The sequence below is a fragment of the Phalacrocorax aristotelis genome, chromosome 18 (assembly GCF_949628215.1).
Source record: "Phalacrocorax aristotelis chromosome 18, bGulAri2.1, whole genome shotgun sequence".
Lineage (NCBI taxonomy): Eukaryota > Metazoa > Chordata > Aves > Suliformes > Phalacrocoracidae > Phalacrocorax > Phalacrocorax aristotelis.
The window spans coordinates 7,085,747-7,100,218 of NC_134293.1; the positions used below are offsets into that span (position 1 = coordinate 7,085,747).

A 14,472-nucleotide genomic window follows, 5' to 3' on the forward strand; every position below is an offset into this window, starting at 1 on the left:
TTCAGTATGAGACGACATCTTTGTGAAAGCTTTATAGAAGTAGTTTCAGTACATGCAAAGAATAACTTCAAGCTACTGTTACATACAGAACGGGAGTTTCAAAAAAGAACAAACGAGACACACCATACAAAAACTACATCAAGAAATAACACAAGCTAAAGCTCTCAGTCATCTGAAAGCCTAGAGGTCAGGGTTGTTTTCATGTTTCCAGGCCTCACTAACTGTTTCAATATTTCAAAACAGTCTAGTTTGACAGGAAAAAAATCAGAAGCAAGTTTAAAATCAGTACTTACACATAAATCAGAATTGAACATGACTGCTGCCCATATTTATACTTAATACTATTAAAATTTTAGTAGTTCCAGTTTTACTAAACTACATGTGCATCTTAGAAATTACCAAGCAGCGCAAAGTTTCCCAAATCTTTTCTTTGAAGGTTCATTTTGGAGTGAATGTAATCTGAGAAGCCTGCACAAAGCTGCTACCATGGAAAGCAGCCCTGGTGTTGAACTCTAGAGCCTGAGAAATCTTTTCTTTAGTTTGAAGGACTAAACTTTGTTGAACTGCATCACCTACCAAAAAAGGCTTGTCAAATGATTGTTAACTTTTTAAAAAAAGTTATTAGTAGCAAAATACAGGTATCAAATGCTTAGTATACTTCAAATAAAATACTTGCACTGTGGTATTAGCTAATAAGAATAGTTGTAAGAGTTTACATTAACTGTAGTAACCAGTGTTATGGTTGTAAAAAGTAATTTGTAGTCTGTGTATAAGTAAAAGACAGATGTTGTAGTACAAAAGTAATGCTTAACTCAATCACCAAGTTGCTATTTAAAGCAGCAGCAAGAAATTACATAAAGTTGCTCTGTTTTGTCTGGAACCCGGACACTTAAGATAGGATTAGTTAGGCTAATCTAATAGCAATCCTTAAGGCCATGAATTAGGGACCTAATGTGGCTCCTCTCTAGTGCGTGACTCCACAGCAACCCATTGCCTTGGAATGTCAGTTGTGGTCAGAATTCAACAAGCCACTTCATTAACTTCCAGTTAAACATGATGCTTAACTTTGGGTTTGTTCATATGCAGAAGAAAATTGTTAGGCTTTCAAAATAATGGACCAGTACTTTTAGTATGCAAAGGACTCATACTAAAACTCATGGCAATTGGATACCAGTCTAAATACTACTATGACCCATGATCACCCACCATAAGCCCTTCCTACTGGTCAGATCAACAGAAGTTTGAAAGTACTTACTGCCCTACGAAAGCCACATTCAAGATGGTCCAATTTTGATTCTCTTGTTTGTTTGAAAAGAGAAAGCAAGGGAAGGGAAGTCCTGAGCTGCTTTGTCAAGAAAGATCATAAAACGTAATGGCTTGTTCCACGTCCAGAGTGCACTCTTTCAAGTGCTACACAGAGCTCTCCTTTATATATGCTCATAAACTAACAATAGTTAAAGCCATCTCTCTCTAGGTACCAAGTACTCGATGGAGTTTCTTTGCTCTCCTTCCAATAGCTTGAGAAAGTTTCCGAGATCGACGCGCAGACTGTAAGTTTTGTGCCATTAGATAGTAGTAGTTCGATATTGCGTGTTGCCTGCAGGAGAACAAGACTGCCATTAGCAGCATGAAGTCAGTAAGGTTAACTAACCGGTTGTCACGCAAATTGCTGGAAAACTATGAGATGGGAGCAAGGAAGAGGTCTGGGATCTGTACACTTCTCCTGTGTAACAGTTCTAAATGCTAGCAAGAAAACGTTACCTTCAGCGAGCATAAACGGCAGTACGCAACTTAAGTACTGCAATACTTCAACTGGGAACAGAAGCAGTTCTTGTAATAGAATCTAGTTCATTGAAATGAAAAACATTAGAACAATACATGGAGCTGGCAGCTATAAACAGTGTGAGATCAAGGTTTGCTTCACCATGGAAAAGACGACAAGGGAGCTGCAACACTAGAACTTGTGGCAGTTGGATACCAGAACAGAAAGTCATGTACAACACTGTAAGGGCACCTCCAAAAAAGTTTGTTTCACACTTATTCCAGTAGGTGACCTGCGAACCAGCCAGTGACAGGGCACACTGTACGCATCTACACGTGCAGGAGCACTGGACCAAACCGCTTAGTGGAAGCGGAACGCACCACTGTTTAAAGCTTCAGTCAAGCATTTGCGACCGCTCTCATTTTTCCTGAAATGTTACAGCAATCAACTTCTTACACCTATCTTTGTTGCTAAAATAGGACATAGTATTCAGGATGTAACTTTAACAAAAGGAACACTTCCAGCACAGTGGATTAAGATATTATGTCACAGTACAGATCTCAGTGAAGGTAATAGAGGCATTTACCTGGTAATGGTTCAATGAATTGACACTAGAAGTGATGTTTAGAAACTTACAACAAAGAATTCCTGTTCCCATCCATTTAGGTACAATTGCTGTGTTTAAAAATGCCAGCAATACAGGTATCAACTGCTGTTATTGTGATAGCATCGTCTTAGCAGTTAAGACAATGCTAGGGATGGAAAGAAAGGCTGTAAAATTAGCTCAGGGTAATAGTTTGTTCTGTCATGCTTTGTGATCTTCATTAGTAACCAGTGAGAACTGAGGTCGAGTGACAAAGACATTAGTACCAGTAGTTTTCTGGTCTGGGGTCAGAAAAGCTGCTGTCTGCATGGAAGCCCAACTTATGGTTCATTGCGAACCCACAAGGTTTCACTAATCCACAATGTAGAGGTGAAGATCTACAACTGCACGATGATGTGCTGTAGCAGACAGCCACGGTGAACGTGAGGGAAGAACCCTGTGGTTCCGCATAGTAATACTTGAAAGAAGCATGAGTTAATAAGCCTTCCTCTCTCCAAACAGCAGGTTTTCTCCCCACAGATGCATGCAGGTATAAGATAAGGTAAGTGAACAACTACTTTACCTGGTTGATACTATCTTCAGTTACGAATGAGAGAAACTGTCATATCACTAACAGATGGGAGAATATTAGGAGTGAGATTTAGTGAACTTTCAATGGATATGATCATTAACTTAATACAGGATTTAACCTATAGTTATCTAGAAATGGTCCCATCGGTAAAAATTGAAGCTTTAGAATTATGTAGGATTTTAATCCCTTACCTCTTTGTACATAAAAGTAGTTAATGCTAAGCCCTCTCTAGAGGATTTTGGGTGCTTGACATTTAATTATTGAATGCTTGACATCGAGTGTTCTAAGAGAGGGAAGGGTCTAGGGAATTGCCCTGTGACAAGACTTCTGGCCTTTAGTTTTTACTGTCTTAATAAGTCTAATTCAGAATGACATAACCTTTACCAGCACAGCAGCCTACAACCTCATGGATTAACCAAGGTGTTGTGTAAGAGGCTTTTGCATCCTCTGAATTTGAGTTACGGGTACCATGGACTACTTGTGAACACAACACTACCTAGTAAAAGGATTTTCTTAAAATTGTGCAGGCACCAATGCGTCCTATTGCGTCAGCGCAATAGGATTCCTCCCTGCTTTTAGACAGAGGCAGGGAGTGCTGTTCACACACAAGGTCAAAGGTAGGCTCTTCCTGGGAAAAATCTGACTTCCACAGGAAGAAACCTGAAGACAAGGAGAGCATTTAACAGGTTTTAGAAGCTGCAAGTCCAACCGCAGATTTGATCTGCACAGGTGTCTTGAAGAAAGGCTCTGCTACATTATAGCCAAGAAAGTTCTGCAGCTATTCCTCATGCTGAGTTACAGGGATCACTTAGCCTGCAATTGGAGGTAACCTGTTGCTAGAAGTTGAGGGACAATTAGTGATATTTACCTCTCCTCTTGCACAATGGCATCATCAAATGTCTGGGAGATATCCTTCAGTTGGCAAATTCCTGAGGAGACCAGCTCCAACTCACGGTCAAACTCTCTGCAAACAGAATGGTCATTACTAAAGATCAGACAGGACAGTCTGAACTGGTGACACTACGCAAGCCTCTATCCCTGCAGTAACAACTCTAGTTACCTCCAGACTTCACCCAGAGAAGTTTAGGGCTGTAACAATCATGCTCTTAATTCCACTGACCAACTGTTTCACATCTCCATTCATCCCCAAGACAGCTATCTTCCAATTCAAACACTGGGTTCAGATTCAACAAGGCTTGGATTCAGCTCCTAGCTTTGACATTTCTTGTGTGACTTTGACCAAAACAAAAACCTATGCATGCGCTATGAAATATTTCCCCAGCTCACAACCCTGTATCTAATTTGCGTGAAATCTTTGAGGCAAGAATCCCTCTACTCTCTATAAAGGTCTCAGCATAAGCGGAGCTATTCCAGGGATCTTTGCAATACAAATAGCAACTTTGGAAAAGTTAGAGCTAAGTAGAGGTGAGATGCATTAAGAGCCTTTTTCTTTACCAGAACAGCATCAGCAAAGAACTCGGGTACGCCTCTAGTGTCAGATGGGAACTGGTGCTGAGAAACATGGTGTAATTTCACCCGGTGGGACAGTGATTTTTCAAAAGTTCTTGTCACAGCACAAAATTAAGTTTCACATTTCAGCTTTATGCAGTGCTCAGTCCCTGTCTATACAAGGACCTCTGGCGTCTTTCTTAACTATTCAAACAGCACAGCCTTTCGGGGAATAGGATAGCAACCGTCATATCTCGTCTTTCACCTTACAAGATGCCCTAATCACAGTAATAATAATTAAAAAAAGGAATAAGGTTTACAAAAGACCATGGCTTACATCTTTCTGCTGGCAGGAGTGGGTGATGAATAAGGGCTCTTCAGTGCTGCTGCTCTTCTTGATCTCCGGAGAGAGACAGCATCTTTACCAAGCCAAGATGAGAAACCCCTCCATTCTCTGTGTTCTGACACCCTTCTTGGCCCAAGCAAGGCTCTTTTGCTGGACCTTGGCGTGCCTTTGGAACTGGCTGCTGGAGTAACACTCTTGTGGCGAGGGGTTCGAGGTGTGGTACTTCTTTGCTTGGTAGAACTGGTTGCACAGCTTCTGCTGACGGATTCAGCTGGACAGGTAACCATCGAGTGTACTGGGCTTTGGCAAGACTTCTGTATTTTCTGAAAGAACCATTAGACAGATGCGTTATGCTAAATGAACTCAATTAGCCTAGAGTTTGGAATCAGAAAGACAAGGAATGTTTGAGCTGAATCCCTAGCTTTCATTCTCATATCAGGTTTAGTCTAGCATGAATGCTTCTCAGTGCCCTGTACCCATTTGCTTTGGAAGAATCATTTGCTCCCCTAGTCCGTGGAGCTCGTCCAGGACTTTGGCAGGCATTGGAACAGAGCTCCCGCTGCTCTTACGCAGGAAAGAGCTGGGCTCCCTAACGTGATTGATGCAGTTAAAATCAGAGGTCTCCACCAAAGAGAAGCACAAGCTCCTGTTCACTGCCCTACTGCCCTCTAGTGGTTTTTGTCAGTCAAAATTTAGACTGACTATAATGAAACACATGCCGATAAATAGTACAGGTACAGGAAAAGGAGTAAAAATAATAAATCCAAAGCGTTAGACATTTCTCAGAAACAATTCTTTGCAAGCAACAGCAGTCTCTACCCACCTTCCTCCTTGTGAAGGCTGCTCTGCTGTACGTGATGAAATACAGTAGGGGGAAAGCATTTATTTAGTAATAAAAGTTTTTATGAAACTACATCTCATCTTTCTTCTTCTCACCTTCCTCCCTGTTCTGCCAGATCCATAGTTTCCATGTCTATACGTGCAAATTACTATACATGCATTGTTATATACATGCAAGGATATTATGGATTTTACTAGTCAGTAGCTATGAGACAACCACTACGGTGCGCAAGTGTGTGGGACGGGCTCTCTGGAATAGGGCATTCCCTACAGAGTCCAGAAATCTTAGTACTGAAGTTGAAGCAAAAAAACTAAACTTTCTCCACACTCCACTGCAAAGGCAAAGTACCTGAGACACTGTTCCAAAAGCATTTTTTGCTGTTCTTTTAATATTCTGAAGAGTTTGGCACTTTTGTCTTGCTTCCAGACTTTCCCAAGTTGGGGTCTTATGAAAATTCAGCTGTACTTGCTTTAAGGGTACTCGCTTCCTTAGAGACATGCGGATGGTATTGAGAGAACTCAAAGAAGCCCTTCTCTTGAATTTGTCGGGTACAGGGCTCTCGTTCTCATCAAAGTCAGCTAGGAGCTGGTGTTTCCGCCAGGCCATTGTTGCCTTGACATTTTGGAGTACAGACGCCATCTTGTTCCAGTTCTTAGTCCACCTTATTTCTAAAACAATCAGAACGAGCAAGAATTAGACAAGGTACAGAGCAGTGCGAAAAAAACCAAGAAATGGAAATTGTGACACAATATATTCAGTTACAATTGCTTGAAACCACAGAGTCAGAGCTGAGCAGGCTTTTACTTGGAGGCTTGAAGGAGACAGCATTGATTTCTACAGCTATTTAGGTCTGCACATATCCGTGAAGTCTTGTACTGCATTTCCAGCACTGGACATCAGACCCTGGTAAGCTGCAAGACTCCACCTTGCAAGGTGGAATGCTCTGTACCTGCAAGTTTCTACTTGGTGTCTCCAACTAAGGTCTTATAACCCAAATTTTTCCCTTCATTAATCAAAACAGCCTTCCACTGCCAGACAAGTTTATACCACTGCTATTTTCTCCAGCCTGAGTTGCTGGCTAAAGGCTCACACAGAAGTCACAGTCCTGAAGTCCTGAAACAGAGAGGATTGTTACTGGAAGATGTTGGTGGGAAGGGCTAAAACGTCTGTTCTCTGTATGATATGTGACAATTTAAACCTATATATATACATAGTTTAAATTCTTCTTTTTCACTAGCTATCAAGCTAGAATAAGGCTAGCACATTACTTCTAAAAACCAATTGAAATGCAAATGTATTTTAGCAATCCGAACTGAGAGTGAATTAATTTTGCCAATATTTTGTTGCAGATGACTGTTAAAAAAAGCTGGGGGTGTCCCTACCATCATTATACCCCCTATTAGGTGGCCTACTCATATTCCTCACTACCTCTGCTCTCCCAAATTGTCTCCATCTCTCACAAGCATCCTTACTTGTGTCAGAAAGCAATAAGGCTTATTGAAATCTTTTAATTCTGAAGGTGTTTGGGACATCAACGCCTTTAATGCCTTCCTGCGTGGGGCAGCAGGGGAAGGCTGGTAATCGGGCAACCAGTCAGTTCTATTACTAGCTCACGGCTTATCCCGCTGCCTTTCCACAAACTTAATTACTGTGGATTAGTTCATGCTAGAAAAATTCTACTGGGATGAAGCTGCCGCCCCGGGTTACGGCGACCCGGTGTCGGACCGGCATCGCGCAACACGAGGCGGCGGCTCCGGTTCATGCAGAGCCCGCGGCAGGGCCGGGGCAGCTCCGGCGCCAGGGAACCGGCCCCGGCTGGGCGGGCAGGGCGGGACGGGGCTCCCGCGGCCGCGGTCCCGGCGCTCGCTACCGGCTGACGGAGCCAGGCCCGCGCCGCGGGGGCACAGGGAGAGCCTCGCCGCCCCCGTTAGTCCCCCCGCCCGCCCGGGGCGGCTGAAGCGAGCGCGGAGGGCGGCACCGAGAGCGGCTCGGGCCGCTCGCACGGCCGGGGGCTGCGGCCGCTGCTCGGGGCGCTACTCACGGCGGGAGCGGAGCGGCCGCCTCCCCACAGGAGTCTCCTCGCGCTGCTGCCGCCGCTGCGTTTGAAAGGCGGCACCGCCCACCCCGCCTGCCCCCATTGGTGCCGCCGCCGCCGTCTGTTGGCTCCCATTGGCTGCGCCCTGAGCTCGCGCCGCGGCCGTTACAGGGCTCGGCGCCTGCGCACCAGCTGCGGCCGCTCCGGGCGGCGGCGTGTCGCGGGGAGGCGCGGGAGGTGGCGAGAGCGATGGCGGCGGTGCTGAGGCACGGCAGCTCCGCTGGACGCCCCCTCGCCTCCCCCTTGTGTGCCGTGCCCTTCGGGCCTGCGCCTGGAGACCCGCCTCAGCGGGACCGGGAGAGGGCCCGGAGGGCGGGATGGCCGTGGGGTGTCCGGGCCGCGGCTCCTGCCTCTGGTCATTGGTTGTTTCCACCGGCTTGCGCAGCTCTGCTGGAGGCGGCAGCCGGTGGGACTGCGCGGCGTCCGGGGCGGCCTGTAGCAAACCAGGCAGCGCAGAAAGGCCGAGTGCAGAGAATGGGGGTTGGGATCGGGGTTGGGGTTGTTTAGTTGTATTTTGTTGTCTTTTTAATCCTATCCTAGAGGAAAACAATGCAAAGCATTTATTTTTAAAATACTTCTACGTGAAAAATTGCTCTGGAAAGGGCTGTAGCAGATCCTGTTTTTTTCCAAAGGTTTGGTTTAATTTCCAACCCCTGCCCCCAAGTTAAACTCGGAGCTGACAGCTAGAGACACCTCCATAGCTAAGGCTTGGCTTAGAGCTGTGTGGAAGCCAGCCCGGTAACACTGCACGATACCTCCTGAGTCCCCACCATGGGCTTACAAACATGTTAGTTCCTAAAAGCTCTGGCTTAAAAAAGTTCCACGTGGTGGTAATCGTACCCCTTTGTATTCGTGCAATATCATACGGGTAAGTATAGCTCAATAAATATCCCTTATTAATAGACATGTGGTCTCTGTATTACAGCCTCATATGCTGTTCAGCTTTCCTGTGCCTGCTGGCTTCATGGCTTCCAGATGGTTACAGATGTGTTATGTCTCTTCTCCCCCGACAGCTCCATCGGGAGGGTTTCAGGCTCCTCTCACTAGCAACTGCAGCTTGAGCCGCCATGTTTTAAGACTTGACTGGGATCTTTGGACAGGCAAGACAGGGTCCTTCATCTAAAACCCACCTGAATGACTGACAGTTCTGCAAAGCAAAGAGCTCTTCGGGGGAGATGGTGCTAAATACAAGAGGTGGATTCGGGTCGTAATCAGAACCACAGTTTCTAAGGGTTCTGTGTTGAGGGCTGAGGGTTTGGATTGGCATTTTGGATGGGAAGGGAGGGATGGGGAATCCCTAAGAATAGATGTGGTGCTAACTGAACAGGCAGAGAGGTAATGCGTGACAGAAGAACTGTGGGCCAAAAGGGAAGCAGCGAGCTGAAGCTGCACCGGGCAGTCAGCCTGGTCTTTCACCTCTCTCTATAAAATTAAAACAGAAATGTCTGAGCCTTTGCACTTGTAAACAGACTCTGGGGGAGCTGCGTGTTTTCTTCATCTTCTTATAGCACCCCTGTTGTTTCCCTCCATTTCAACTTTGTTACCCAACAGAATAGCATGTGCAAAGGAGGGAAGGTAGGTTGTTTGGGGACTGGCGTCACTTTCTTCTGAGTTGCATCTTCCTGTAGTCCTGTCAGCCAACAAGCCCTGGTTTTGGTGTAGACCATAAGAAGGTGTTGCTAGATATTTTTCCACTTTCACCCCCAAGAGCCAAGGAGTGATTTACCAAGAGGACACGATAAGACACGTGCACTGTAGAGGTGGGATGTAAATACATTCTGAATTTTTGCCTCTCTGCAGAGGTACTAACCAACCACTAGCTTCCCGTGCCCTTTGGCTGTTTGCAGAGCCAACGAATAGCCTGATTTGTAAAAAGCCTCATGAAAACAAGCACCTAACAGGCCAGTGGGGTGTAGGTCGCAATTCACAGCTGAAGTCTGCAATTCAGAGCTTGAAAAGATAGAGGATCATCACTTCATTTATCTGGTCAGTGAAAAGCAACAAGATGTACAGCCTGTGCCTGCCTTGTAGCTTGTGGCCTGTATTTCTCGCGTCCTAAGGGACTACCAAACAAGTCTGCTTTTCCTTTTCACTGTCTCCACCTTAGCCCAAGTGACTTGGCTCAAGGCGGCTTTGCTCCCTGTTTGCCCTTGCATAAGCTCTGTTGTCATGACATCACAAAGGTTTGAGTTCTCTTTGCTCCATGGCAATGCCTGAACTTTGCGGGGGGCCGGGTCGGGGGGGTAGAGAGAACAAATCTTGAGCTCAGGAGGGAGACCACAAGACCTGGAGAGGTGCTCAGGGAGCTGAATGCTTACACAGGCCAGCCTTGGGAGTGGAACTGGTAACTTCTTGCATTGTGGTTGTTTACTTACTTATGTGTTTTACCACCCCCCGGTTGGGCTCCCGACTCGCCAGGCTTCTCCCTGCCCACTGGAGCTCAATGACTGAACATCCTGCTTGAACCGAGTGATGGAACAGCTGATATTGCTTATTACTCTCAACAGGGATTGTACCTTAATCTATGGCAGGGTACTACCTCAGGTGATTGTCATGGAACAGTACCCCAGAAAGAGAAGGAGGGTCATCTGCACTAGTTTTATGCTGACAGTCCTGTTCAAATGTGTACAGCCCAAAGCACCAGATACTTGTTGACACCAGGCATCAGGCCACAAGCCATTGCCAATTGCAGGTGATGCCAATCAAATGTTTCTAGAGGCTGTGGCTGCTCTGTCAGCACTGGGTACCATTTCGGTGGTTAGCTAGACTGAGGGCCAAGAAGTCAAAAGATGTGTCCTGTGCTTGTACTGTGATTGTTCTTCACTCATTTTTTTTTTCTTTTCATTTAGGTTAAACTACGGTTTAGGCACAAGAACTTGTTTGACCCTGACACCTTGAGTACAGCGGCAAAGAAAGGTTTTTTGTTTTTTGAAGAAGCCAATTTTCATCCATTTGCTTGGAAGCTTGTTCCACTGGGAATGGCAAGAAATCTACCTGCAGCTTTCTTCATCTAGGTTTGGCTCAACACACAAAAGAGAAGTGGAAAACTGTCTTCTCAATGGAAGATGACAGTGAACCTGAGCAGAACTCCTTTGCTAATCTACCCGACGTCTGTCTGAGGCATGTCTTCCATTGCCTAGACGACAGGGACCGGTCTCGGGCTGCCTTGGTCTGTAAGAAATGGAACTGGGCCATGCACTCGGGATCCCTCTGGAAAAGAAGAACCATCACATTCTATAGCCGACCTTCAAGGGCACACACGTTGGAGATTCAAAGTGCACTGTGGTACGTCAGGAAATTTAGCAAGTATTTGGAACACCTTGAGATCAAGTTACCAAATCCTTACAATGCTGCCTTTGCCCAAAAATTTCAAATGACTATGAGAGGTCTTCTTTCACACCTGGGTAAGTGCAACAGTCGCCTTGTATCCCTGAGTATCAAGTACCTGCAATTTGACCACTCGATCTGGAAAAATGTGACCAAGACTTGGTTTATTAAGAAGTTAGCTACCTTCCTGAAAAGAATGAGCAAACACCTTGATTCTGTCAACTTAAAAGGAGCAAGAGTAACCTTGGAAGACGGCTGTGCGCTTCTGGATTCTCTCAGCTGCTTGACAGGTAAAAGCTTTATATCTGAAATCAATATTGAGGATTTCTTCAGTCTCCACCTTCCTGTCTACAGCAGCACCTTGTTCCACCAAACTATGTCCAAGTTCCACAGCCTGGTCATCCTGACTTTCAATTATAGCTGCATCTGTGATGAACTGCTGGACATCCTGCGGGAGCATTGCGCTCATTCCCTGTGCACCTTGAATATCAAATGCCATTTCCGTGAACCTCACAGGCACATGGTCTGGGGAACGTCGTGGGCAAAGCTGGCCAAGAGCGCCCCAAAACTAATGGTGAACTTCTTCTTTGAAAGAGTCATGAAGCATGATCACCTAGCCAGGATCCTGCTGGCGGAGATCCCAGTCAGGAGCATCAGTCTACGGAGCTGCTATTTCAGTGACCCAGACTGGACAGTGAGACCTACCCTCACCAACCTCCTCCCAGCCTACAGCCACGTTCTGCAGGTAAGGGCGACGACGGCAGCGTCTCAGGCAGTGTCACGAAGCTAAGCAGTTACCACAGAGGCCTCTGCGCAGCAGCAGTCAGCGACAGGAATTCCTGACCGCTCCAGGTTTATGTTCAGAGGGTAATTTTCATAAGTGACCCATTCCGGTGTTACAGCTACAGTCTAGTTCGGGTAATTATCCTTGTCCAGTTACAATCCCCATTATGCTAGTCAGGCTCGTGTCAGGTTTCCCTCATAAAAAGCTAAAACACCTAAAATACTGGTGGTTGTAATGTCAGCTGTGAGCAAAAAGAACCTTTCAGGCAGGAAAATGTCATTTTTAAAGAAAACTTTAGGTTTATTCTGGGTAGACAACTTCACGTTTAGTAGCCGATAACTTCCTTATCCTTTCAGAGTTTTCCAAACCTCACCCTTTTGCAGGGAAATCTGCATGTGAGGAAAAGAGTCTGTACACCTTGTTTGCTTACAGTGCTGCTGCCTGCACGGCTGCTGCTGCATTTGCTCCATTTTGGCGATGCACAAATGTCTTACATCACCTGTAAATTAACTGGTGCCCATGTCAAAGCACTTTGGTGTCACCAAGCGTGTGTCACCAAAGGCGTGCAACAGCTGGCCCACGTAAATCAGGGCTTTGCATGCCGGAGGGAAGCACATGGCCTCATACCCGACGGTTGCCAACAGCTTTCTTTAAGTTCTGTTGCACTGCAGTTTCCAATAAACACCAGAGATCTGTAAAGCTTTCTAGAAATGGTCTGTGGATCTACTCTTGTGTCTGGGATCATTTCCAAGATGTCAAATAAGATGATGGCATGACGTGTGGGTGTAGCAGCTTCTAATAGCAATAGAAATCGTCTGTCTGTTAGGAGGGTGTGTAGTGCAGAGGGGACACAGGCTGGGAGAGCGGAGATTACTGTGGCCTATGCTGTTGTCATAATTCAGAACTGGTTCTCTGCTCACGTCAAGGTACAGAACTGATCTGCTGACAGTCACTTCCGTTGGTAAAACTGGGAACTTGTTTACTGAATTCTGGTTGCTGCGCTGACGAGCTCTGTTCAGTACTAACGATGTTCACTTTTTTCAAGAAATTAACACTTGAGTTTAACAATGACCATGAACTGCTGGACAATGAGCTGCTACAACTCGTCTTATCGTGCAAGAGGCTGTTATTTCTGAAAGTCTGGGCATTTCTAAGTGTCACCTTTATGGAGAGGCTGCTACAACACCGCGCAGAAGGGAGATGCATTTTGACTACCATAGAGGTAAGAGTTTGTGCTTCAGAACTCCCACGCCCTTCCTCGCTCCGATACCAGGGAAAGGTGATGTCCCCCTGCCCACAGAAAGATCACTTACGGAGACATTAACATAACTACCTTCCCTCTATTATGTTTCAGCGTTATAAGGAGCCTGAGAACCATGTGCAGAAATGGGGCTTTCCAACCTGCTTAGCCATGGACAGAATGCTATACAAGTTTAATAACAAGCCCAAACAATGCCATGAGTCCTTCCTAGACTGGATTCCCTCTGCCACCTCTAGCTCAAGCCGGGGATCCTCGGTCACCTCCCAGGCCCAGTGCTTACATCTGTGCTTGAATTGAGGCACGTGGGATGAATCCCACTAAACCGCATCTCATTCTTTAGGGATGCTGTGTTGAACTGGGGCCAGACCACAACTGTAGCTGCTGCAAACCATGCTGCCACGCTACTTTGGATGCTAGATTCTGAGTTCAGTAGGTCCTCCCCGATCTGTGTAGATCCCAGGGATGCATCAGTTCTGGGGGTAAAAGGAACCCAAAAATTCTTTGGCAGGAGATGATGTTTTCAGTCAGTTCGGAGTAAAAACAGAGTAAAACCTCAAGAAATTTGGCTTCCTTAGATTCCTCATTAGTCACAGGGGCTTCTTGTTGTCATGAGCTTTAATGGGCTGCGCGTGTTCTGTGTACCTGAGAGATGACTGTCATTCATGCGTACAGGTCAGGATTTACACAGCCCAACGAGAGACCAGTGAGGAGGATCAGCTGTTGTGCACTATTTACAGGAAGTTCCAACACCTGATTGACTCAGAGCTTTATTATTCAGTCATCACCTGGTCGATGGTGTAAACCACAGGGAGCGAGAAGAGTACCCGGTGACATCTGCAAGCAATGAACGGATCCTTTGGAAGGCATTAGTAGGGATTTGAATCTCGACAGCAGTGCCTCTGATACCGTTACAGCAAGAGAGAGGCAAGGGACAACTTTGCACTCCGTGCATTAAAGTGTTGGACTTGGGAACCGGCCTGCTATGTCCCCAGTATTATTTATTGTTGCCCTTGCTTTGCTTCTCCTCACCAGAACCAAAGGAAGCAGTGAGCCCTTTGCACCCTTACAGACATCTCTAATAAAAATAAGGCCCTCCTCTTTTTTCACCATGTCTCACTGTAGAGCTCCAAAGACCTTCGCAGTGAAGCCCATTTTACAAACAGGGAAAATGAAGCATAGGGCAAGGAAGTGATTAGGCCAAAGTCAGCCTTGGCTGGATCCTGACGCAGATGGAGGCAGATGCACTCTCCAGTGTCTCACCAGTCCCTGCCTCCTGGTAAGTTTGATACAGAGCCTGTGCCTAGTTCTGAACAGAGGGTGTTAAGAACAAAACACCATGGTTAGTCCTGAGAGTCACGCCTCCCACATACCCAGCTTTCCAACAACAGACTTAGGAGGAGACTCCTGCTCTAGCTTCCACAGCTTCTAGACC

General features: G+C 46.1%; 2 protein-coding genes across 4 annotated transcripts; one reads left to right on the plus strand and one right to left on the minus strand.

The window, feature by feature from the left end:
- Nucleotides 1-17: 17 nt before the first annotated feature.
- PIMREG (PICALM interacting mitotic regulator) lies at nt 18-7,726 on the minus strand. Of its 2 annotated transcripts, XM_075113011.1 has the most exons (6): nt 7,615-7,726; nt 5,922-6,241; nt 4,724-5,055; nt 3,806-3,901; nt 2,929-2,975; nt 18-1,597 (listed from the first exon to the last, which is right to left on the minus strand). In XM_075113011.1, exons 1-5 carry the CDS (start codon nt 7,709-7,711, stop codon nt 2,945-2,947), a joined length of 876 nt encoding a protein of 291 aa, XP_074969112.1. In that variant the 5' UTR covers nt 7,712-7,726; the 3' UTR covers nt 18-1,597; nt 2,929-2,944. The 2 variants fall into 2 exon arrangements, with proteins under 2 accessions (XP_074969112.1, XP_074969110.1); XM_075113009.1 differs by lacking the exon at nt 2,929-2,975.
- A 2,326-nt stretch (nt 7,727-10,052) lies between these two features.
- On the plus strand, nt 10,053-13,841 carry FBXO39 (F-box protein 39). 2 transcript variants are annotated; one of them, XM_075113008.1, is made up of 5 exons: nt 10,053-10,212; nt 10,518-10,584; nt 10,683-11,740; nt 12,825-13,001; nt 13,713-13,841. In XM_075113008.1, exons 1-5 carry the CDS (start codon nt 10,141-10,143, stop codon nt 13,839-13,841), a joined length of 1,503 nt encoding a protein of 500 aa, XP_074969109.1. In that variant the 5' UTR covers nt 10,053-10,140. The 2 variants fall into 2 exon arrangements, with proteins under 2 accessions (XP_074969109.1, XP_074969108.1); XM_075113007.1 differs by lacking the exon at nt 13,713-13,841 and adding an exon at nt 13,134-13,432.
- Nucleotides 13,842-14,472: the final 631 nt, after the last annotated feature.

Bases quoted from the DNA above. Each gene is read 5' to 3' on its own strand.
- PIMREG (XM_075113009.1), bottom strand. From the start codon at position 7,711: ATGGGGGCAGGCGGGGTGGGCGGTGCCGCCTTTCAAACGCAGCGGCGG. The intron at 5,056-5,921 runs GTACTTTGCCTT...TGGTTCTTTCAG, and splicing joins CTTTTGGAACAGTGTCTCAG to AAAATACAGAAGTCTTGCCA. The intron at 3,902-4,723 runs GTAAGCCATGGT...TTCTGTTTGCAG, and splicing joins ACTCCTGCCAGCAGAAAGAT to AGAGTTTGACCGTGAGTTGG.
- FBXO39 (XM_075113007.1), top strand. From the start codon at position 10,141: ATGGAACAGCTGATATTGCTTATTACTCTCAACAGGGATTGTACCTTA. The intron at 11,741-12,824 runs GTAAGGGCGACG...ACTTTTTTCAAG, and splicing joins CCTACAGCCACGTTCTGCAG to AAATTAACACTTGAGTTTAA. The intron at 13,002-13,133 runs GTAAGAGTTTGT...ATTATGTTTCAG, and splicing joins GCATTTTGACTACCATAGAG to CGTTATAAGGAGCCTGAGAA.